Source organism: Lepisosteus oculatus, chromosome 3 (genome assembly GCF_040954835.1).
Source record: "Lepisosteus oculatus isolate fLepOcu1 chromosome 3, fLepOcu1.hap2, whole genome shotgun sequence".
Lineage (NCBI taxonomy): Eukaryota > Metazoa > Chordata > Actinopteri > Semionotiformes > Lepisosteidae > Lepisosteus > Lepisosteus oculatus.
In genome coordinates, this window is record NC_090698.1 from 11,416,688 (window position 1) to 11,442,430 (window position 25,743).

A 25,743-nucleotide genomic window follows, 5' to 3' on the forward strand; every position below is an offset into this window, starting at 1 on the left:
TCCAAAGAGGCAAGAGGAAGTTAATAACGAGAGGCAAGGAGTTCCGAAGAAGCTAACAATACCGTGGAGTGTTCAGTGAAACGGGGGAGGCTTACGTAAGTCTGGAAGTGGAGGGTGTGTTAACGAGTGAGGTGCTCTGATTGGTTGAAGGGATAGATCGGCGGTGTTTGCGGAGATCCACCTGGTGCTTAATCGGGACGAGACCATTTGTGAGGAGGGTTCAGATTAGCAGCTGACGTGACACAGGGTTCCATTCCAGACCTGGGGTGCTGTCCGTGTGGAGTTTGAATGTTCTCCCTGCGTTTGTATGGGTTTCTCTCCAGGTGCTCCAGTTTCCTACCACAGTCCAAAGACATACTGGTAGGTTAATTGACTTATGAAAAAAATTATCCCTGTGTGTGTTTGTGTCTGGCTGCCCTGCGCTAGACTGGTGTCCCATCCATGGGGGTATCCTGCCTTGTGCCTGTTGCTTCCTGGGACAGGCTCCAGGTCCCCTGTGACCCTGAATTGGATGAAGAAGAAGGATGGATGGATGGAACAGGTGGTACTTCTTTAAAGTTTTGAGGGTCCAGAGTAAGACGGCATGGCTTCAGAAGCAGATTCCCCAGAATTAAATTAGCTGGCCTTAAATCCAGACAATACATGGTGATTATAGTAAGTAAAATTTTAACAACAAGTAAAAAAACTTTTATATGCTCTAATGAAACGATAAAGAAAAAACAAATAGCATGTATAACTACAGAAGACACAACTGCAAAACGTTGGTTGTTTGATCATCATAGCTTTTTCAGAAAATGGAATATACCACAATAAAACCTAAAGTTGCTTGCTGGAACAGTGTTCTTGACTTTGGGGCTTTTTATCATTTTGACACAGAAGAAGTTGTGTTTTCTTTCTTGTTGGCAATTTGGATATTGTCAAAACATGAAGATTGTTTTCTAAAGAACTTACTGTAAATGTAGAGTTTAGATGTAGACATCTGCTTTTATATACTTTTAAGCAGTAAATATTGAAATAAAAAAGCATTGTTTTACCTCCTGACAATGAGCTAATGTGTTGGTGTATTCATTTTGTGTTTACGATCTGTGACAGAGTTTTGGTAACAAGATGAAAACGAACAGAGAACCAGTTTAGTTAATGTTTAAAAAGCCATTGCAAACTTTTCTGTTGCAGCAATTACAAATACTTCTACAAATCTGAAAACAAAGCATCGCATTTTTCAACGGTATTAATGGGAAACTCAAGCACGATAATAATGTCCCGAGTAATTAAAAACATACTGTACGTGGTGCGCTACACCATCAGTCGACTTACAAAATCTTGATTTCTAGTTGTATTTTTTTTAGAAAACTTCATCTCCCGTCATGCTTTTGCGCGGCACCTGATTTCCGGAGTCATAGTTGCTAGGGGGAAGGTGTGCAGTCGGACCTGTTGGAAGGGAAAGGAGATAAGATCGGCTTTAACAACCGCAAACATATCGCCCATAGGCACACATTCCTCAAGTGCGTCGGGAATTCTGTGAGTCGTCGTTTTAGTACACTGTTCTCAGCTTTGAATCCGAAGACTCATGGACTAAAACGATCCACATCGTAGAAGAGGTGATTGTATTTTGCAGCACCTGCAACAGGCGATTGGATATCACGTTAACTCCAGGCTCTGGTTCCGAAAAGCTAATTTAGGCTCTGTTACGTTTAGCATTTTAAGACAAATTAGTAATAGGAAGATGGTAAAAGGATAGAATCAAAATCTCTTTCCACGTATTTTTTTCTGTTTTCTGCTTTGTTTAATCACAAGCAGATCAATATAAAAACTGCATTCCAGTCGGACTGTATTTTTTTATCTTCGTCTGAAAAAATGTTCGATAGTGTAGAAACTGATCCAAGACGTTCTAGACAAATCAGCTAATTACAAGTTGAACTGACACTTTTTAAAAACAGACCAAAATGTGTATATTAATCAACACACCCACACATTTAGGCGTAGGTACTGTAAATGACTATGAATGACACGCTTAGTCTAGTGACTGGGGCGTTTAAAGCAGTCTTCCTAACAGATCTTAATTTGTAAATGTTAATCATAATATGGACACTATTCTTTCTGATCTTGAACAGAATGATAGAAAAATATAGTGTAGATAGTTTGTTACAGTTAGCTAAGACTGACCTGGAATGGTGCTTTCTATTTTAGACAACACGAATACCCGCAGTGGTGTAAAATTATCCCTCAGATAACATCGCTTGGAAGGTATAATAATGTGCTTTTAAATCTGTCCTGCTTTGGGAATTTGGAGCCAAGAGGTGGTCTCAAAAGATGCAACTAGAGACAAAGTCAGAGGATATTGCTTGATTCTCCCCTTTTTGTTAAGAACGCATCGAAGATTTTTCATACAACAAGCTGTGTGTTGTTGGGGCTGTCCTGCTCATCGAGGAGTCTTCTGTTCATTGCGCAGGTACTGACAGGAAAGCTGTGTGCTGTGTCTGTGAGGAACCCCACTTCAAGCGGTCCCTTTCGACAGAGGAGACCCACTTCATGATTACACCAAACGTGTGTAATAGCACTGCTGGCACGAGTACAGTGTAAAAGAGAAGTATCCACATGAAGCTCAAGCCTGAGAAAGATCTTGCACTGTAGCTGAATCTGTTTGTGTTTTGAGGAGAAGGGTCTCCTTTGAATTCAGCTGCTCAGTTAAAAATATTTGATCATTTTGTTTTCCGGTACTGTATTTTCTTTTTGGTTGCAGCTATCCCATCGTTTTCTCTGATGTTCTTTAAATTATACATTTCAGTTAGCACACATGGCTCTATTTTTAAAGCACTTTATCCGCTACAGGGTCGTGTGGGAGTCTGAGGCTATCCCAGCAACCAGTGGGCACTAGGTGGGGTACATCTGTCCATCTCAAGGCTAACACAAATACAGACAAAAACACACACCAGGACTAATGTTTCCAGAAGGCAATTAACTTCCCAGTATGTCTTTGGAAGGAAGCTGGCTTAATTAAGATATTTCCATTAATAAGAAGATCGGACAACATTGATTTTCCCTGTTTTAGAGTGAAATGTTATGCTGTATACTGTATATATTAAAAGTGCCTATAACGTTCTCCCTAATTTAGTTGCTGATGTATTTCATGAAGCTACTGTTGCATTTCTAAGGTGGATGCTGAATGCTGGTGTTCTTTTCTGGACCTGGGTTGTTGTTCTGCGTTGGAGTCTGCATGTTCTCCCTGTGTTCCTGTGGGTTTCCTCTGGGTGCTCTGGTTTCCTCCCACAGTCCTGAACTATTTTGGCGGGTTAGCTGGCTTCTGGTAAAATCGGCCCTGGTGTGTGTGTCTGTGTCTTTGTGTTTTGTGGTTGACTGGTGTCCTGTCCAGGGTGTACCCTGCCTTGTGTCCATTGCTTGCTTAGATAGACCCCGGCTCCCCCACAGCGCTGAATTGGAAAAAGCAGTTAGAGATGGATGGATCTGCTTCCTTTGCTTGGTACAGATTGCAACTTGGAGCTGCATAGTCTATAAGATGTGCTACATGGTCCTAAAGAGGTCTTACATTCATTCTTCTCGTAAGCCATTTACATCAGTGAGTGCTTACCTGAGAATTGTTTTAACACAATGCAAGGTGCCATTTTTCAGCGTGTGGAGACAGCTCGCAAAACACTACCAAAGGATTTGAAATGAAGCAGCCACAGCAGGCTAGTGATTAGGAACACACGGGCACATGAAGGGACAACTACCTATCAGGACCATTTATTTTCTTTGTGTTGAAGGCTAATTTCAAGTTTGGCCTGACGAAGGAGAAGTCTGACCAGTTTTGCTGATTACCTTATCAAAATTGCAAGCCCAGCTGGAATACAGTTCTGTTCCTTTTAACGGGAGAATAAAACATGCTGGGTCCCTTGTAATAATGTGCTCTTGGAAACTCCGATTCTCAGTATGATCTCTTTCTCTGTACCTGGACATATAAATTAAGTCAAGCATACAGAGAAAAATTGCAGTCAGAGGATTCAGCATGGTGCCTGTGCAGTGTATAATTTACTGGTAGTTAATAAAGCAAATCGTGACTCTGAAATGTTCCATATCCCTTAGTGTGGATGTACAACTTGGATATTTGTTTTTTTTTAGGGCAGGTCATTTTGGCATTCTTGTAGCATGGTGGGACATTGGGTAGCATTGCAGCCATACAGAACTGAGGCCCTGGGTTCAGGTCTTGTGATGCTATCTTTGGGGAGTTTGCATGTTCTCCCTAGGTTCATGTAGGTTTCCTCTGGATACTGGGTATTTCTAGTTTGTGTTGGATACAGTGGTTAAAAATGGTGGCTGAGTGAAGTATTTGCTCATCTGCTTTGTTCTTTCCAGAGTATTTGTTTTTCAAGCATAATTCCCAAAACCAGACATTGACATATTGCCAGACTTGAAGCAGAATCAATAGTGTTGCAGAGTGGCAATATTCAGCAATCAGAGAGTTGGTTAATTTGTTAGCTGAGAGTGCTGTATACCCTCCAGCATTCTGAGGAAATGCTTATCTTGCTGCCCAATGAGAGAGAAGAGAAAATAGTTCCTGTAAGCTTGAGACCGTGCTCACAAACAAATGCAAATATCTGAAAGTGAAGCATCTTATGAATGAAATGTCCTAAAATCTAGTCTTTCACTAGGAAGACCAACACCCACGAATTGACTGTATTGAATGTGTTTATTGATCGTTTAGTCATTGTAAGATTTGCCTTAAGCTGCCTGGCTGTGGGCCAGCCCCCTAGCTGTGGGACGAGGAGGCTGGGACCCCCCATGTTGAGTGAGGAGTGACCAGGGGCAGCTGCACAGGTGGTGATAGGTGGAGGAGGGATGCAGAGCACACGAGGGAGAGAAATGGATACAGTATTTATAATTTGTTTTTATGTGAGAAAATGACATCAGGAATGATAACGATCTAGGACATCCACATCCATGGGCCATTGAACTCGGCTGTTGTTATTCCCTCTGTAACATTCAGACATAATTATTTTTAGTCAATAATTATTCCTGATTGTTTTAATATATACATTGTTACTATTTTCATCAGAGATTTACATGCTGTTTGTCTTCGATTTTGAGATCCGTGTCCTTAACACACTGTTAAATAAGAGTTAATGTCACCACACACATGATGTAATCTGAAAGGAATAGCTTAGGGTCTTATACTGTATGGCCAATTGTATTGATTTTAGTTCCTCCAGTTGTCCTGAAGAAGTTTGTTCAGGTATTATTAACAGTATTGTTAATTTTCCAGGAATTATGTCTTGGCTAATGCTTATAGTGTTTCAGATGGATGCCCAGTCAACTGACCAATTTTTGAAAACTTAAAAGCCATAATTATATGTATAGAAAAATAATTTGATCACACAGGATTGATCATACTATTGCTTAAACTGTCACATGCTATGGCTGGTTAACTGGTTATTTTTATTGTCTACTTTCAGTGTAGTTAAGGTAGCATTATACCAGCATAACACTACCGTTTAATTTTGTAAGGGCTAAGCTTGCTGTTAAATGCATGTTTCATCTGAAAACAAAAGTATCATACAATGCCCTCCAAATGTACTGGGATGGCAAAGTCGGAACTGCTATGTGTGTGTGTTATAGTTAAGCAGTTTGTATTATACAACAACTGTATTGCAACAAATACAAAACCATATCCACAATAAATTGGATGGCAGCAGGACAGAAGCAGGCAGGAGTGAGTAATAGGTGCAGTTTGACCAGGGAAGTGTTGTGTCTTTAATGGGGGTGATTGTCATTTCTCATGTTCACAGACAACAGGTACACCACTGCTGAGCGAGGGAGTGGAGTGGAAGAGGACAGTAGGCTAGTTGGCTGTATCGTGGTGGAACAAAGCCAGGAGTGGATACAGGGAGGCTTCTAACCAAGCACATTACTCTTGTCCCACAGTGAGGGGCCATGGAGTCTCTAATGAGCGCTGTGGCACCGAGGCCCCCAGCCCCCGTAAAGATGCCCCAAGAGGTGGATTTCCGCTCAGGAGCTGGCCTGGAGCAGCTGTCTGCGCTGGTGCAGGAGTTTGTTCAGCTGGAGCAGCGGGAGTTTGGGGATCAGACCGCACTGGAGGTTCACACTGCCAAAGACTTCATCTTCAACATGCTGGGTGCGTAGGCTGCCATTCATCACATGGTTTTTATGACAGAGGTGCTATTTGTTAAATGCTTCTCTGAGCTCCTGCACCACCTGGACTCCGGACCTCTCAAGAGCACAGCACAGCTGGGTGTTTATGGTGGGATTAGAGACAAATGAAAGAAAAATTAGATTGTTGTTGGAGATGGTATTTGAGAACCTTCAAGGGCACTTTTTCCTATTAACCGGACTTTTTCCAAACCACTGCTCTACAGTCCTGGTGCTGAAGAAACCTTATTTTTTTCTAAATGCTATTGTTTTATCTTAGGCGTAGATCATAGCTGATATCAGGCAGGTCGTCCCTTGTGCTCCTGGCTGGGATGGTTTGAATCTGGGCTTTGTCGCTAGCAAGCTGTGACTGGGATTCCCCAGGTAGTGGCGCACAGCTGACTGAGTGCAACTAGGGTAGGATTTCCACCATTTTAGGTGAGCATAAGTATTGGGCCAACTTGACTTAAAGTAAATTAAAGTAGTATCAGACATAATATTTGATTGCAAACCCTTTTCCCCATATAAGTGCATCAAGCCTACCCATTGACCACCAAGCTATTGGCTTGTTCTTTTGAGCTGCTTTGCCAAGCCTCCTCTATGCTGTGCCATCTCCCAGACCCAACAGGAGACGACGAGAGAAAGGAAGGTTAGGAAGGGAGAGAGGATGCCAGGCTCTTTAACTTTTCTTCTACGAGGGCTAGTCAGCACCAAACTTGGTTAACATGTGAAATGAGAATATGTTTTTTCTATTTTCTTTATAACAATTATATATATTTTGAGCACTGAAAAATAATCATAAGAGCAGCATGGTGGAGCAGTGGTGAGCATTGTGGCCTCTCAGCACTGGGGTCCTGGGTTCAATTCCTGGGGTGCCGTCTGTGTGGAGTTTGTTCATGTGGTTTTCCTCCCCGTGCTCCGGTTTTCTCCCTCAGTCCAAGACAAACTGGTACATTAATTGCCTTTTGGAAAAAGTAGCATGGTCTGAGTGTGTGTGTCTGTCTGTGCCCTGCGATGGACTGGTGTCCCATCCAGGGTGTATCCTGCCTTGCACCAGCAGCTTGTAGGAATAGGCTCTAGCTCCCCCTCCGACCCTGAATTGGAAGAAGCAATTTGAAAATAGATGAATAGTAATTGCCTATACCTGTATGTGCTCACACAATGGTTAAGAAAGGGACGCTACTGACTTTCATAATATTCGGGTTACATAAAGACTTGAGGAACTGAACGCTTATGTAGCCTAGGAAGTGGGTGTAATAGCATGTTATTAAATTGCCAGCAGGGTGCAGTTAGTGACAGTCCGCAGAAACTGGCATGCTGATCTGATGGGTGCTAACTCTGCTGCAGAAAAGCAGCAAAAATACTGTATATTCACTTCTGGGGCATGATTGATGTCTAGCTAAATAAAGCAAATTCCATGACTGAAAGGTTATATCTTATATCTACACCCAAATCAGAGACACTTTCTGATGCTATAGTTGTGAAAAACTAGCGCTAAGGGAAATTAGTCACCTTTGCCTTAGGTCTGTCAAGCACCTGATTTGTGACAGCACTCATATCTGCACCAAGAATCACCTCACACTCTACATCCTCCAGCAGGGATTTGGCCAGGAGATTAAAACAGATCTAGTTTGGACGTAACGGGGGTGTCTGCCCCATAGTAATAATATTAAATACATATACACAGACTGTACCTTGTTGCTTTAAGAGGGCACACACAGACACACTCATACCAGGACCAGTTTTTCCAGCCAGTTAACCAACTTTAGATTGATGGAGGAAACCGGAGCACCCAGGGGGAACCCACATGAGTACAGAGGAGAACATCCAAACTCCACACGGACAGAACCCCAGGAATTGAACCCAGGGCCCCAGTGCTGCGGGGCAGCAGTGCTCACCACTGCTCCACCATTCCGCCCAGCAAACAAAACAATTGAACGCAGTTGTCAGCAATTACAATAAAAAGACTATTTTTGTTATTTCTACCCTCTTGAGAAGACCGCATTCTGTTACATAACCCACATAAATCTCTCTCAATCAGATCACGCATATGACATGGCCATTACTTTGCTGTCGTGCTGAGCTGCGAGATGATGGAAAATTCAGAACCATTGCTAATGTACCGAGATCGGTTTCCTGGATTTTTCTATATTCTGTGGATATGATACAGTGAAGCTTTGTGAAGATTAAATACTCTCTCAGAACACCATAATTGGAAAACTGATTGGGGGAAAAAGACAGTTGAAATGTTGCAGTCTCTTTGCAATTATGTCTGAACAGGGTTTGTAAGTTCTCAACAATTCGGTTTTAGATGTGCTTGACATATCATATTGAAACACTGACCTTTTAATCAGTTTCTGCTAAATTGCTTATGTAAACCTATCTCTCCACCACATGTGAGCGTTTAGCAATATTTAATCTGCTTTTCAGCTACTAAAAATGATGAGCACATCCTTGCTGTAAGACTTTTGTAAATTAATATAGTCACAAATCTGAGTTTGTGATCTAATGATCTGGCTTTTGTACTTATGTAACAGGGCTTACTAAAAGAATGAAACGTTTTCTCTTTCTTTGATTCAAGTGGTAGGTTGAGGATTAAACATAATTACATATATGAAAAGCTAATCAATAGGATAAATGTTTTTTTTAATAGAGAAGGCCCCATTTAGATCAGAAGAATGCCGTTATGAGTCAGGTTTAAACAAAAAGCATTCAAATCAGCATGTTTGTATGTAAGATAGGGATTCTTCCTCTTTCTCAAAATGCTACATCAAACTTGTATTAATGCTGCCCTTGGTTTTGATAGATGAGCAAGCCCAAAACAATTCTTCATCAATGATATGATTTTAATGAGGTGAGCTAAAGTAATTAAGAGCATGTTCATGTTAATAAGGTGACTCGTGCCACTACAGGAGAAAGCCAGCTAGATTCTAGAAATAAAAGCTTGTGCATGGTAAATCATTAAATTAATAACCACCTACCACTATCCAGAAGCTCTGCATTTTCATAGACCATGTTTGTTAGCAGGATGTCCACTCTGTGACTTCAAATTCTTCGTTTTAATCCGTCACAGTGAGTTCCAGTCATTAGCTGTAGTGAACTCAAGTGATTGAGAGTCTGAAGTTGTGGAGTCCCTGGGAATAATTAAATTGATAGAGCCATTAGGTATCCACTGGTACAAGAAAGAGGCTAACTGTATTAATTTGAACAGGCTAATGATTGCTGTACAATTAAATTTACATTAGCGTACTGCAAAGTTGAAAGTGAACACTTCACCATGATGTTTTTGGGGATGGTGTTGCATTTGTGAGTGGCACCAATACCAGATTTTGGACTGGAGTAACAGAAGAATTAAGATTTTTATTTTCTTGGTGGGGAGTATCAGCACAGTGGCAAAGGGGTTAGTATTGCTGCCTCGCAGTGCTGGAGCCCTGGGTTCAATTCCAGACCTGGGGTGCTGTCTGGGTGGAGTTTGGATGTTCTCCCTGTGTTAAGATGGGTTTCCTTCAGGTGCTCCAGATTTCACAGTGAACAAACTTTAACAATGCCGTCCTTCCGTGCTGTGAGTGTGTGCGTGTCTGTGTGTGCCCTGAGCTGGACTGGCATCCTGTCCAGAGTGGTCCCTCCCTTGTGACCGTTACTTGCCAAGACAGGCTCTTGCTGCCCCGTGATCCTGAATTGGATGAAGCAATTAGAATATGGATGGATGGTTGAGCCTTATTGGCCAGACGTCGCTGCTTTGAGTGTGTCATCATTTGACTGTGACCAGGATTCCTCAAGTGGTGACATCACACCACTGTAAACAACAGTTGCAGATGGTGGAGCTTGTTGTCATGTCTAAATTTAAGCACAATGACAGTGACATGAATGGATCTGTCTGCCTCTAGCGTCATCACTGAGAGCTAAATCACTCCTCCAATTGATGAGAACACTCCTATATGGGTACTATGGGTCTTTCTGTTGGAGGTATGGCTCCTGGTTTAGACAGGTGTATATTGCTGAAGCAAAGCATGCATGCGTACAAAATCCTTGTCTCTCCCATGCTGGTGTGCAGCAGTAAGTTGAAGATGGGGTATACATAAGAAATGGATCTGTCACCATGCAGTGAACTTAAGATTTTCTTGATTTAAATATGATTTGGTCTCTACGGGCCAGGATGGCAAATGATGTTCTTATGTCGAGAGCTTCTTTCTCTTTGTGGTAGTCAATTTATATGTTGGATCCTGGGTGAGATGGTGTCAGGGTACTGAGGGTTTGGACAGGATGTTCCATACCACCAAGACTGACAAAGCTTTGAATTTGTGAAGGAGTCTGATTGACATGCTGTAGATATGAAGATGGACGATCTCCTTTAGAATTGTATCCAGCAGAACCAGATATGAATTGTATGGCTTTATCCTTGTATTGGTAAGATCCTGATTAGCATGTGGGTGCTTAAGAAATTAAGTTTCCTGGTACACAGTGAACTGTAGCATTAGCTGACAAGATCTGTATCAGAGAATCCCCCTGTGATGGTTTCTGTAGTTTAATAAAAAGGCTATGGTTGTCTGAAATTGCTAAAAATATACAGATGTGAAATGCCACTCATGTTACAATCATCTTTTTCTTTTTTTGTGGCGTCTAATGTTTAAAAAGAAGCCACCAGTGTCCCAATTCACTTTTGTCTCTCATCTCCAACTCTGATGTGTGCCAAGTTGCTGAGTTGTGAAAAAGCAAAAGAAATGAGGTTGCTTTCACTTTCGCAGATGATGTTAACCCTTTGGCTTTCTTTCATCATCCTTCAAGGCTTATTTTGGCAGATCGCTTTTTGTTGGCTCTATTTTCTCCCGGGATTTGTGTTTCGTGAGACGAAGAGGCCTATCAAGATCCCCGCGTGGCCAGGAGACAGCCCTTGTAATTGGATCAAAGAAATCGTGTTAAAAGAATTAAAGCACAGCCTTGCACCATGCCTAATGCATCAATCACAGCTGGAAGTTGGCTCTCCAGGGAGCCCAGCCTCTTATTGTTAGTGCTATTATCTAAGCATAGTTACACTCCACAGCCTGTCCATTAAACTGATATCATTAAAACACCACACACGTTTCTCAGGGCAGTAACACCATCAGTCTTGTGTTAACTCCGTGGTCAGTTTGCGCGTCCGACTGTCTTGTTTTTCTGTTTTTGTGCCACTTACAGTGAATAACACGGTATTGTTTTGGGGAGGCATGGTGCCACAGTGGTGAGTAATGCTGGCTCACAGAACTGAGGCCTTTGGTTCAGTTCTGGACCTGGGATGCTATCTGTGTGGAGTTTGTATGTTCTCCCGGTGTTTATGTAGTTTTGTTCCAGGTGCTCTGGTTTGCTGCCACAGTTCGAATTCAGTTCAGTTGTCCCTGGCGTGAGTGTGTGTGTCTGCGTGAGTACCCTGTGATGGACTGCCTGGTCCCTTTCTTGCTCCCATTGCTTTGAAGGGATAGGCTGTGGCTCCCGCGAACCTGTTTTTGGATAAAGTGGTTAGAAGATAGATGGATGGTTATGAAATGTTTGTGGTTTCCTTTGGATAGTCCTGCATCTTCTCAACTGGCAGCCCACAGAACCTAAGACACTGTTAGCCTGTCCAGTATCTGGATGGGAGACCCCTAGAAAAGCTAAGATTGCTCAGTCTGATAGAGACGTAAAACCAAGGTCCTCAGTGACCGCAGTCATTAAATCCCAGGGCATTTTTCAAAAAGAATAGGGTGTTAACCTGGCATCCTGACCAAATTTCCCCCTTACCTTTACCAATCATGGCTTCTCATAATAATAATAATAATAATAGTAATAATAATAATAGTAATAATAATAATAATAATAATAATAGACAAATCATGATACAGCCAAGTGGCATAGACAGATTATAATGTGATTCTGAAAATGAAAAATGAAGAAATGCAGAAAGGAACATGTGTGTTCAACTTAACAAGAGAGCAACAACTTCATTCCAATAGTGTGTTGGAGCAGCTCCTCAGGTGGACTCATAAGCCTTAAGGACAAGTCAGCTTTAGCAGTGATACAGAGTTCTGTGTGGACCGCTCTGATGAACATACAGTAAGTGAGTGTGATACAGACATGCAGAGCAATGCACTACTTTTCTGGGCAGGAGAGTCCATCTGCTAACCAGATAGACCGATGGAATCCTGTCTGCTTTGCGTGGTGCTACCTTGACATTCTGGGTCCATTTTGACAAGACAGTTTTGTATCAGGACAACATGTACCCTCACGCTGCACACAGCAACACTTTTTTCGCTAGATGAAAATATGACAGTTATAATAAGCATCCTACTTGCCTGGCCTGAGCCCCTTCGAACTTTCTGTAGGATGAACTGGGATGACATGAGATCTAGGAGTCAGAGTCCCATGAATGGGAACGTGCTTGCCCAGAATCTGTGAGAGGAATGGTGAAACAAGACAGCATCTGCTATCTACTGCAAAGCATGTTTTTCGTAGATTGTACAGCTTGCAGGTGCTTCTGGCAGTGGTCTCGCACGCACACAACTGGCATGTGTCTTTCACAGTAGGCACCCCACTGATAAGCTTTGTCAATAACAAATGTTAGCATAAATTAATCTATGCCATATCTGGTCAATAAAATATCAGTGCAGTTTCTACAAAAAGATTGTGGTTTTTCCACACTGTGACTTGTAATGTTTCTTTGGTGTTTAGTATATTTAAAGTGTCAAGTTCAGGTTCAACACGTTTTTGTCTTAAGGTCTTGTTGCATGGAATTGGGTTTGGTTCATACAAATGAAAAGACATGCAATACAAATATACAACATAAAGCCAAAAATAGACAGCATCCACCTAGCACAACTTCACTTACCATCCTTAACACACATCAGTCATAAGATAAATAACATTGAGACCTCATTGAATAACAAATGAGTCTTGCAAAAATGTCAGCATTAAAGTGCAGAGCTTCTGCATCTCACCGCCTCTGGGTACGCGCTGTTAAGTAGTCCTTCCTGTGTTCATATTACACATTTAACATCGCTTGCTGTACTCTGTTCAGGAGCCGTAGAAAGCATCAGCGTAGCCACATTACTGAAAGTAGGCTGTGAATGAGTTGTTTTAACTCTGCTCGTCTCCTCTTTTTCCTCAATGCAGGACTCGTGCAAAAGCTTGATCAGAGGCTGCCCGTTGCCAATGAGTACCTGTTGCTGTCCGGGGGTGCCAGAGAGGGCGTGCTGGACCTGAGCCCCGAGGAGCTGGGGGACTACGTCAAGGGAGCCGATTACGACCTGGATTTCACCCTGCTGGTCCCTGCGCTCAAGCTGCACGATCGGAACCAGCCGGTCACCCTGGACATGCGGCACTCTGCGCCCTGCCACTCCTGGCTCAGCCTGCGCCTCTGCGAGCCCGCCACGCTGGCGCGCTGGCGGCACTGCTGCCAGGAGGAGAGCGAGGCCTCGGGCGCCGCCGGAGACGACGACGGCGACGCTTCCCCCTCCCTGGAGGGCTGCTACTTCTCCCCGACGCTGGTGGCGGACTGGTTCGCCGGGGCCGTGGCCACGGCGGTGAGCGAGCTGCGGTGCAACCCGAAGAGGGGCACCCCCGTGCCGGAGCGGGTGGAGCGCAACGGGCCCCTCACCACCCTCATCCTGACGGCGGGCACCAGCCGCGTCCTCTACGACCTGCTGCCCGTCGTCTCCTTCCGCGGCTGGCCGGCCGTGGCCCAGGGCTGGCTGACGGCCAACCACTTCTGGGACGGGAAGATCACGGAAGAAGAGGCCATCAGCGGCTTCTACCTGCTGCCCTGCTGCGGCCCCGGGGGCCGGCCCGACCAGGAGTGGCGCCTGGCCTTCTCCCGCAGCGAGGTGCAGCTGAAGAAGTGCATCCCCCAGCCTCTGAGCCAGGCCTTCCAGGCCGCACGTGTCATCATCGGCAAGCTCGTGGCACGCCCCAAAGCGGCCCTGAGCCCCTACCACCTCCGCACTCTCATGTTCTGGGCTTGTGACCGCCTGCCCTCTTCGTACCTCTCCTCGCCGGAGCCCGAGACCCCTGCTCGCCTGCTGCTGGGGCTCCTGGATGACCTCTCTCACTCCGTTCTGAACAAGAGCTGCCCCAACTACTTCCTGCCCCAGTGCAACATGCTGGAGCACCTCGCGGACTCCACCGCCCTCCTCCTGGCCCGCAAGCTGTCCGGCGTCCGGGCCGACCCCGCCGAGCACCTCCGAGCGGCGGTCGAGCAAGCGCGGGAGGCCGGCCGGCTGAAACGGGAAACCAACGGCGTCCCCCCGGCCTCCGGCCCGTGCCCCCCGGCCCACCCCGCTCAGCCTGAGGACGACCGGCTGGCCCGGCGCCTCCAGCAGCTGGTGACCGAAAATCCCGGCAAGTCCATCTCGGTCTTCCTCAACCCGGAGGACGTTAGCCGACCACACTTCCGCATCGACGACAAGTTCTACTAACTGGTTACCCCTCCCGTCTCCCCCGGCGCGCTGTGGAAAACCCGCAGACTACCAGTTAGTTTCACACTAAAGGCACCGGATAAAATACAGGGCTTCTGACTTGGGTTTAGAGTTGTGGTCTTCGAGCTATGACTCATGCAGCGAAAAGATTTTTCAGAGTTCAAGATCCATTTAATGGGAAACCGTGATTTTTGTGCCTGGTACTAAGGTTCCAGCTCTTAAGAGTTTTTTTGTAGCCTGACGGAATGCATCTAAAAGTGCTTTTCAATCAACGTTGTTTCCATAAGAGACACTGCCACAGAAGGGGCTTTGTTCTTTCAGTGCACTTCGACAGAGAAGTGGACCTCTCTTCCGCTCTCCTCTCTTACTCCTGCCGTCATCCTTTTTTCATCACTTTCTCTGCCGAGCTCTTGACTCGCGTGAGTTGTGCTTAAGTACGATGGGGGAAAAAAAGCAAAACAAGGCGCCACGGGGGTTCAGAAGAAATCTCGTGGGCGCCTATCTCAGCACGGCTAATTAACCACAGCAGCTGGCGAGCTGCGTGTCGGGGGCCCGTTCCCATTTTTTCAGCTCTGTATCGCTGGGTGAGCTCCTAGAAAAAAGACTCTCTACCCCTCGGCTGGTTGTGTGCCGCGATCAAAAGTCATTACTCGGCAGTTAGCCACAGAATGTGTTCATACCCAGCCTTTAAGGAAGATAAATAGCTTTTCTGTTTTAAATAGTACACCAAAGAATCCCTGCACAGTCTCGGTTATAAAATCCTTTTTGCTGGTATAGTCCATTACATGTTACATAAGCATCCTGTATACCATCCATCCATCTTTTAACCACTGCATCCACTGCAGGGTCATGGGGGAACAAGCAATGGGCGCGAGACTGGGAACATCCACTCAACTGCAGGCCACACACCGACACAGGTACACAGACCAGGGCTAGTTTTCCCCGAGGCCAGTTAACTTATCAGCATGTCTTTGGATTGTGGGAGCAAACCCACACAAACGTGGGGAGAACATAGAAACTTCACGTAGAGAGCACCCCAGGAATTGAACGCAGGGCCCCAGCTCTGCAAATCAGCAATGTTCACCACTGCACCACCGTGCCGCCCATATCCTGTACCAAACCGTTACTGCCCATTACAATGCAGTTAATTTCTCTATAGACGGTTCTTTAAAAATTCCATATTGGCCTGTATGGGTTCAGCATAGCTTTGCATTAGCAAGAGGGAGTTGGCGTTGTGCCCCAGCTTACCTATGCCCAGCACACAAAGGCAGTGCCAGCTCCAGGCACATTTCAGGAACTTACAATTACTAACTTTGGTTCTGTACGGAAAGGGTAAGCTATTCCCAAGGCTAATAACAACCACCTCAAAAAAGGTAAACAGTGAAAATACAGATGTCTTTGATCACAGAAAGATGAACTCCAGACTCCCCCAGCAGTTCAGTAAGCAACAGCAGTGTAAGGTTCAGATACAGTGATAACCAATGCATGATTTGTGTATTTGTGTGTGTACTGGCTGAGAAATACACATTTAGATTGTACTTATAGCAAGGGCTGTTGTTGTTACAATTTTAGTATTGCTTTTATGATCACGTTGGGCCTGTGTACAATGAGGTTGTTTGCTTGCCTTTTTTTTAATCTTATTTAAACTTTAAAAGGATTTTCAAGGATTTTCACAACAGTGTATTATGGACACATCTTAAATTTGGGAAGGATGATGCTAAATTTGCCTGAATCAAAAAAAAAATGATTTGCCCAGCTGCATATTGTACATTACAAAACCATTGCTTTTCTTTGGGAATCTGCTGGGTTAGTGTCATAAGACACAAGAGAATGGAAAGCTATCATCCATAGGTTCTGTTATTGGCAATTAGCTTTTAGGTAAATTGATCCACGCCATAGTACAACCATACAATCATAATTTTTTTCCACCTCTGCAGATATCAGGAGAAGAGAGGGCGAAGTTGAAAATTCAGAATGTTACAAGTCAAGGACTTATGTGACAGTATTTTAGTTTAGAAATTCTCCCACTTTGGGTTGTTCTTCATAAAATTACAAAACGCTTCATCACCAGCTAATTCTTCTACAGCGAGCTTTAATGATGCGCAAAGCTCCAGATGCCACCTTGTTTCACAATCTTAAGTCATTTGAGCTCCTAGTATCCTGTCATCTATCAAAGCAGTTTCCCTCTCCACACAAGAGTGGTTGCCTGTTGCAAATGTGCTACCTGCAAAGGTGATGTGTGTGGAAGAAGGACGTCTCCGATCCTTACAGTGTGGACGTTAAAGGGGCTGAGGGATAAATATTCAGATTCTGAAAGGTGCTGAGAAAGGCAACGCATGGACCTCTGCCAGGATCAACAGTGAAATTCGAACAAGCAACGACAACAAGTGGAAGTCAAGGAATTTTGGACTGAAAATCGAAGGCACATCTTCTGCACCCAATTGGTAGCATTTGGACTACACACTGTAGAAGGAAAAAAGGCCCTTTGTGAAAGTCTGATCACCTATTAAGAGTTGCTCAGTCAGAAATAAGAGGTTAGGTAATGAAAGTGAGAGTGCTCAGTTTTTGCAAAGCAGGGCTGAGTGCAGAAACAAGTTAACAAAAAGTCCCAAGAAGCAAGCAGATGTATTAAGTGTATTGGTGCTAGTAATGTAGAGCTCAGCTGGAATCAAAAACAGCAGCCAGTGTTCCCCCTGGACTGGGTGTGAGACTGCTGCTATAGACACAGGTACAGTACAAGAAGCTTTAAATGTAATTCCAAAGAGTTTAATGACCTTGATAGATTGTGTATCCTTATGTATTTTTTTTTTTAATTTGTGCAAATCACTTTCAGATGATATGTAGATATGAACATACTCCTCTTTAGGAGCCCTGACAATCAGTTTAGACCAGGGCTGTCCTACTCGGTTACTGGACGGCCTGAGCTTTTAGTAATATAGTTGGTTAAATTTACCACATAACTGTAATACTTCAAACCAGGCTCTGAGAAGTTTTATACTGTAGCTAACAGTACCGTAAATTAAGTGAATGTTTTGGGTCTTCAGCTGCAAAAAACCTAACGAAAGACCCTATTTCTAGGTTTGTCGAAGAAATCATTATTTAATAACTTACAAAGAAGACGCATGTCCCTGCAGGAACTGAGTTTGAGAGCCTGGTTTAGAATATATTTGATTGCGTCCCGGACTCCAGCGCCCAGCTCTCTGGTTCCTTGGGTCAACATGCTGCAAAACGGGAATCGGAGATGTGTGGCATGGTGGAGTGGTGGTTAGTGTTAGTGCCTCACACCACTGGTGCCCTCCTCCGGGTTCTCTGCTCTCCTGCCACAGTCCAAAAATGTACTGGTAGGCTAACGGACCTGTGTGTGTCTGTGTTTGCCCTGTAATGGGTTGGCATCCAGTCCGGGGTACATCCTGCCTTGCACCCGTTGCTTGCTGGGATAAGCTTCGGCTGCCTGTTCTCCTCCGCACCCCTGGACTGGAAGAAGCTGGATTAGAAGTTGGATGGATGGGATCAGGGATACAATCTGGCTCGTGCTACAGACTGTTTGACAGGGCCCCTGAGAGAGGTACATTTCCACATTTACAAACCGTCTGACACCAGGGCTGAAAATGTGAAACAGGTCTGCCAGAACTTTTGTTACGGACATTTTTGGGACATGGGTTGTGCAGTCACATACCTCCTGCAGGCTGGTTGTCAGAAAACAGCAATTAATGCCATTCTCTCTTCTTAGATCACTTGTTTTTTTTTTTTGGAATGACGTCAACTTTGGGCCGGTAATTGATTCCCGCAGATGAATGTAAATGAGTATTATTAAATAGTGGCAGCATCTGTTCCTAGTCAGTTACGTTGATTTGATTACTGTCCCTATTGATAGATGTTTGATGTAGTTGGTTCTCGGTGCTCAGGACCACAGAACTGTGCCAAGCAAGCTGCTGGCAGAACAGAGGTGCAGATAAACAATTTGGCTCTTAATGCCACTGCTTTGAGCTGGGCTCCAGAGGGGGGTCTTGAGAAAAAAAGCTCAAAGGACGGTGTAATTCATTAGAGGGCCTCCTGAGAGGCTCCTGAGCGCAGACTGGGTTTCGTGATCCCGGGTTCGAGCCTGGGTCGTGTCCCTAGCTCACTGTAACCTGGTACCCCCATGAGCTCAATACAGTTCTCCAGTTACCCTGACACTTGCAGGCATACAGGTGCTATCAGGGAGGGACATGCCTCTCTACCAGTCCTTACCCAGGCTCCGCTACAGGGCTGCGGTGCTTGTGATGCGTTAAGGCATGGGGGGGTCACGGGAGCCTGTCTGCATTTCCTCATTCTCCCTTCTGTGCAGTCAAGGGGTTGGTATCCTCGAAGTCTGGTTTGATTGCCCAACATGTTCAGAGAACAGAAAGTGGAAATTGCTTGTGCATTTAAAAAATCTGAGAATAGGTGGCAATCTTTTAAATAAAGGGTCGTGCTGATCTAGATTATACAGTATGACCCAGCCATGTTGTTGGAGCAAACACCTCGTTTTCTTCTGAGTAACAGATGGATGAGATCTTCATTTCAGTTAGGTACTAACTACCACATTGGCTAGATGGGTCAGATAGCCTCCTTTCAGTTGCAGCCTGTGTTCTGAGTTGTAGTCTTCTTAATAGATACAGTAGGTACTGGAAAGAGTTGTTGCTGTGTATTGGTGCTTTCTGCACATCAGAATTAACAATAAAAAGTCTACTATCCATCCAGTGTCAGAATGTTTGAAGGCTTTCTGTGCTCTTAAAATGTGCTTATTTTAAGTAGCCTTAGTCTCCACAACATGAGCACATATTGACTCACATAGGGGAAAACTAATAACACAGGCACTTAAATTGCTAATGAAATACTTGCAAAATGCATGTTCGTTTCAGAGGCCAAAAAGACCCGCTGTGACTAAAGTAACTGTAGGCAACCTTGATTTCAAAAACAGTCCACTCACACTCACAAAATAAATAGCTAATTAATCAACAGTGATTCTTTAAATTTAAAAGCTTCCCAACCTCTGATCAGACCAAGAAAGTCAAATGCCAGTTTCAACATTGGTTAAAGCAATAAAAACAGTTATGTGAGCTGAATGTTTTCCTGTTTTGTGCACCAAAAAAAACTAAATATTGAAAAGGAGGAAATGACAGGACTCTGTGCCCCTGTTGTGGTGCCTAAGGAGGTCTGTGTCTTGTTATTCACGTTCCAGCTGGGCTTAATTAAGGTCTTAAATGAGCTAATAATTTGCTTAATTTGATTGTCAGCTCAGAAACAGCTGGGGGGGTCAAGATGCAGCTTACATTTTAAGTAATGAGAGAGATCAACAAAGCTCAAAATGTACCATTACTGAGGGAATTATGACTTCTTTGCAATTATTTAGAACAAAAAAGGGACAGGGGTCTGGAAACCTGGCTGGGGGATACTTTACAGGGGTAATGAGCTTGTCTTCATTACACGAATGAGGTTGAAGTAATTATAGGTAATCCAAAACAAATATGTGCATCACTACTTAAACTATGGGGAAGGCTATGTTCATGTCCCAGACAGGACCCCAAAAGACCACATCACACCTTCAGCGCAGCAGATAGAATTGGAACAGTTGATCTTTTAGGAAGACTGTTATAAAGACCCTCTCTTGCTTAGTCAAAATCTATTTTGTATTTTGGGGTGGCCCTCGTGTTTTTGTATTGGAAGACACACACATTGTTTCTGAAGGTAGTCACGGCTACCGTGCTTTCCTTCTCAAGCATATTGAAGTAAAATCTGTAGATACTGTTTATGCAGCTTTCATCTGCTTTATGACGGATATTTAGTTCACTCCTCATCAGACACTTAACCAAGTCATGGCCTGGATATACCATATGATGACATCTTGGTATAATACTCACACATATTTGTATGCCACACCTCAACAGCTCACACCTGGCATAGAAACTGTTTTACTGTATGTGGCAAATGAATATTTCTAGTTTTAGTAACTGAAGTAATTTTAAAAGAGCACATAACGCTGGTGTGATTTAATTGAAATAAGTCACCGCAAGTCTTGTGTTGTACTGGGATAACGTCACCTTTTCAGTGTCAGAGACAGTCTGGAGAGCTTTGTTGTTTTACTGAAACAGTAGGTACTGTATATATTCCACACGAGCCCTAGGAAAATGCACCTCTAATTTCGTTACAAAAGCCCAGATTCGGATTCCAAGCCCCTTGTTGCACATAATTAATGCTGGCATTTTAAATTGAATAAAAACACTTCTGGCAATTTCCGATGTAAAAGAATGTAATCTCCATTAATGTCTGCTGAATGTAACAATTTACCTCTGTGATAACATGTCACTTAAAAATGCAAATTGTCGCACCTGCTGCAATTTTGAATGTGTTCAATTTTTTAGTGTACATGACGATTTGATATGCCTATTTAATCTTTGTATGTATATTCAACTATTTAGTTGCTGTGGTGCTTTGATAAAAATAAAACGCATACAAAATCTGTGTTTAACAGTTTTCACTTGAAATACTTTTCCCCATTCTCTCTAGAGCAATTTTATGGAAATACATCTTTATTCCAGTAGAGGGCAGTGATTGATAGTTTTTAATATCTCTTGTGTCCTGTGTTTGACATATGGGCAGCTTGAATTAGAGACTGAACTGGCCTGGTATCAGTATGAGTGTGAGAGACTGGAACTGAGCACAGTGCACTGTTTGTTTGTTTTTTATTAGACTGTGCTTCCTTTGAAACTACGTTAAATAAGTAGCTTGTTCTGTGCTGGACCTTGTTTTTTTAACTGAAATGTTGTCTGGGATGAGGTTAGGAAGTCATGGATTACAACAATTAGCATTTACACAAAAGAGCAGAAAGACCTGTAGAGAGATGAATCCCTCTCTACAGAGGAAGAGCTTAAAAGAATCCTTTGTACACCCATGACTTCAATCTTTAACAAATGTAAATCCATCCGTCGATTTTCTAACCACTTCTTCCAATTCAGGGTGGCAGGGGAGCAAGATTCTGTTCTGGCACGCAACATGTGCAAGGCAGGATTCACCCTGGACAGAATGCCAATGCATCAAAGGGCAGACAGACACAAACACACACTCACACCAGGGCCATTTTCCCCCAGAAGCCAATGAACCTATCACTATTTCTCAGGACTGGGGGGACAAACCAGAGCACCCAGGGGAAACCCATGCAAACGCACGGAGAACCACCGGTCAAAAATTGAACCCTGGGGTTCCAGCACTGAAAGGCAGCCACCACTGTGCCACTGCATGTTCTCCCCACGTTCGTGTGGGTTTCTTACAAGTTCCCTGGTTTGTTCCCAAAGACTTGCTTGTACGTTAATTGACTTCTGGGAAACCTGGCCTTGGTGCGAGTGTGTGTCCTATGATGGACCAGTGTGCTGTCCATGGTGCATCCTGCCTTCCCGTGTTGCTTCCTGGGATAGCCTCCAGCTCTCCCACGACTCTGAATTGGGTAAAATGGTTAGAAAATGGATGATGTTTAATCCACTTGTGGTTCAGTTTTACACCACATTGTTCTCCTCGCTGTAGCCGTGTTGTTAAATAGCACCATATATTTACAATACACGGCTCGTTAATGGGTGACGCCCTCTCACCCTTGTGCCGGTGTAATGATGGAGATGTGATGTGATCTGGTGGGGAGGGTGGAGGGGAGCCGTCTCGGCTAGGATTCACATTGTGGATTTGCTAGAGCAATGTGCCAGTAGCGCCTGTAAGAGGATTCATCTGTCATATTTCCGGGAGCCTGTGTTGGTGTGAGTCCTGTCCATGAACTCTGGAGTAACTCCTCTTGTTACATAACACAGGAAGCGTGCGGAAAATGAATGCCACGAGAGGTAGACTGAAAAAGAGCAAAAAATATGCGAGGGGGCATACCAAATATACTGCATATACTATACACAATTGGAATAATGTTCTGAAATTTACTTGCTATGAAATGTCCTTGTTAGTATAACATTATTGATCAAAATCTATAAATGAATTGCAGGATTCGTGCAGTTATTCCATTTTTGACTTCATGTTACTTCTTCACACCTGTCTTTTAACTGTAGTTTAATGCTTTGTCTGCGATCGCTATATAGTAATTAAGATGAAAAAATAATCTCCCCTTGGTTCAGGATAGTTTTGAGAAATCATTTCCTTTAAGCGCTGTGCTTACCGTACGTCATGCGAATAGCCCCAGATGGGTATGTTACACTTAACTAATATTAGTAAGAAGATATGTTTTCGTCTAGTGATTAAAATAAGAAAAAAAGGCTAAATTGATTAAAATTGGTCAAGTAAGAGGCAGGGTCAAATGGGTTCAGAGATTAGCGATTAGAGTCTTGTGTCATCATTGTGTCTAATTTCTGAATAAGAAGAAATAATTGACATTTCAGTTGTACTGTAATAACTGAAAGTTAAGTTGTAATAGACTAACGTAGATCAGAGTATGTTTGGAGGGGTGCTGGCAGATAATCAAGGCAGAAACCTGGACACCTTAATTATGAAGTGCAGAATAGCAATCTAGGGATCCAAGACTTTGCAGAGCAGCTCATTAAAATTTTAAAATTAATTTAATTGTGGACGGAGAGCAAATTAGGGATACAAATGTATTCTCCTGCTATGCTCTAAATACATTCTCAAAGACCTTGTAATAATCCAAGTACAGCCTTTGTGCTTCCATAAATGTCAAGACAATGGTAAAATATACAGTATATTTAACCACAGAATGCAAAAGAGCCTGCAAACATGATATGGAACCAGTCATAGAATGTATATTCTCATGTCCAGCTGACTGAAAAAATCAGTCAGCTGAACAGCTAAAATAGTTTCAGCCAGAGTCATATAACAGCTCTGTCTTATTGAATTCTACAGCATGTTAGTCACCGTCAACAACACAAGTGGCTTTGAAGGATGTGAAGTCAGGAAAGACTTCAAGGTCTAAACTCAAGCTCAAATTAGAGCAGTTCACAGATGGTCAGTGGAGAACAACCAGCTCTTGATATTTTCATTACTTTGGAAAGTGGATCTGGTAGACAAGAGAAATTCTTTTTTATAATTTTCTTACATTAATATATGTGAAGAAGAGAAGAATTAAATTATTTCTCTAAATGTTTCACTAATGTTTGCCGTCACAGGCCAAGTAAAATATAGAAAGAAACACCTTCATACTGTATACTCCAATACAATCAAACTTTGCAGAAAACCATTGTGTCTCACAGTGCTGCAGTATGCTTTATCTGTGCACAGCAGGTATAGAAGTAAAATTGGGTTATGTCTGGGTTTTCCCAAATGAAGTGAAAAAGAATTTTACACTGAATAAGAAATGTCAAAATTACAGTTCTGACAATCTCCCTGATCTCATATAATCCATTTATGTAGATCCAAGAAAAATGAAAACTTCACTAGCTCAAAAAGAATCAACTGTATGGAAGTACATTCCATTTCAGAAGATGTCAAGATACAATTACATTACAGTCATAACAGCAGTGGTGAAGAATGCAATATTGGATTATTTTCAAAGACGAGAACTTTATGCAAATGATTCTCCTTTTTACAATAGGAAGGCTAGGATTTTCTACTCTCCAAATCTTTAAAGTTAAATTATAAAAAAGTGGTGCTATGATTACATTTCACAGTCAATGTAATCTCCTAATAAAACTATGCACTTAGGATTGTTTATTGCAAATTTAGGCATATGAACTTTTGGACAACCACATGGCTATAGAGCAAGAACTAAGGACCCCAAAAGAATCAGGCAGAACACCAAATCACCTAGCAATGAAAATTAAATTGGAAATTATTATTATTACTTTGGACATCTTGGACTGCTTGATCATGGAGAAAATAAAATCTGTTTCTTTTTATTGTTTTTTTATCATTTCTGTCTCGATAATCTAGTCATTGAGCAGTTGACATAACTATTGCTACAGTTCTCTGGGCTCCGTCTTGCTAAGAAAAAAAGGAAAATAAATGGTTCACAACTGTTGATATGTGAGCTTATACAGTAATAAAATAGCCTGCAATTTTATATTTTATAATACAATGATACAACAAATGATAAATACTGTAGATGACTAATTGCATGGTGCTGAAAAAATGTTGCATTCTGTTTCACCACCTGTTGTTACAACTGTTTGAACATTTGCTCTCATCCTTGCAATTTTAAATTTATTAGGCCAAGTTTGCTCAAGATCGTCTCTGTCCAGAATGCATCTGTCTGTATAACACCGCTGGTATCTAGCTCCAAACTAAAGAATATGCTTCTGTGGAGAACTGCCAACATGAAGGTAAAAGAACAAGTCCCAGGGAGCCTAAGGCCTCTAAATAAGAATGAGCAATCACAACAACCTATCACACCTGGGAAACACCTGCCTCAGGTACAGTACACAGACAATTTTTAAGATCAACGCTGGATTATGGGGCCCAAGTCAAGTTTTTTGTTCCTATCTGAAAATGTTATTTTCGGAAACTCTATGTGTGCACCACGCAGTAATTGTATCCCAAAACTGTCGGTCGGATCAAAAGTTCTAACCAAACATTATAGAAACTAGTACATTTGCAAGAGCATTATTCAATGGTTCTGATTGTTTCCCACTCATACCGTTTGGTATGGGGAACATTAGAAAAACCCATGCCCGGAGAGTTTCAGATATAGATCGCGGAAATGCTCAGTTGATGCCCCAGCTAGGGTTAGGGTTAGCATTTACACACTACGTAGACTATTTATAAGTTCAGCTCTGGATTTTGGGTCCCAAGTCAAGTTTAGGACGAGTGATTTTTAGGTTCTTATTGAATTTGTTTTTTCGGAAACTCTCTGGGTCCCGGAAGGCGTGGTTCACCACGCGGGAATTGTTTCCAAGAACTGAGTCGGTCGGATCAAAAGTTCTAACCAAACATCGATTTTTCTAATATTCCCCATTCCAAAAGATATGAGTGAGAAACAATCAGAGCCATTGAGCAATGCTCTTGAAAATATATAAGATTCTATAATGCATAGTTCGAACTTTTGATCTGAACGACTCAGTTGTGGGATAGAAGTCCAGCCTGGTTCACTGCGCCTTCCAGGCCCCAGAAAGTGTACGGAAAAAAAAAGTTCAAAAAGGACTTCAAAATCACTCGTCCTAAACTTGACTTGGGCCCCAAAATCCAGAGCTGAACTTAAAAATGGTCTGTGTAGTGTGTGAAT

General features: G+C 43.0%; 1 protein-coding gene across 3 annotated transcripts; it reads left to right on the top strand.

Annotated features, from left to right (window-relative positions):
• The first annotated feature begins 1,415 nt into the window (after positions 1-1,415).
• tmem102 (transmembrane protein 102) lies at positions 1,416-21,222 on the top strand. 3 transcript variants are annotated; one of them, XM_015340583.2, is made up of 4 exons: positions 1,416-1,598; positions 2,366-2,449; positions 5,917-6,127; positions 13,264-21,221. In XM_015340583.2, exons 3-4 carry the CDS (start codon positions 5,926-5,928, stop codon positions 14,562-14,564), a joined length of 1,503 nt encoding a protein of 500 aa, XP_015196069.2. In that variant the 5' UTR covers positions 1,416-1,598; positions 2,366-2,449; positions 5,917-5,925; the 3' UTR covers positions 14,565-21,221. The 3 variants fall into 3 exon arrangements, with proteins under 3 accessions (XP_015196069.2, XP_015196070.2, XP_015196072.2); XM_015340584.2 differs by having other exon boundaries at positions 1,416-1,518; XM_015340586.2 differs by lacking the exon at positions 2,366-2,449 and having other exon boundaries at positions 1,416-1,518; positions 13,264-21,222.
• Positions 21,223-25,743: the final 4,521 nt, after the last annotated feature.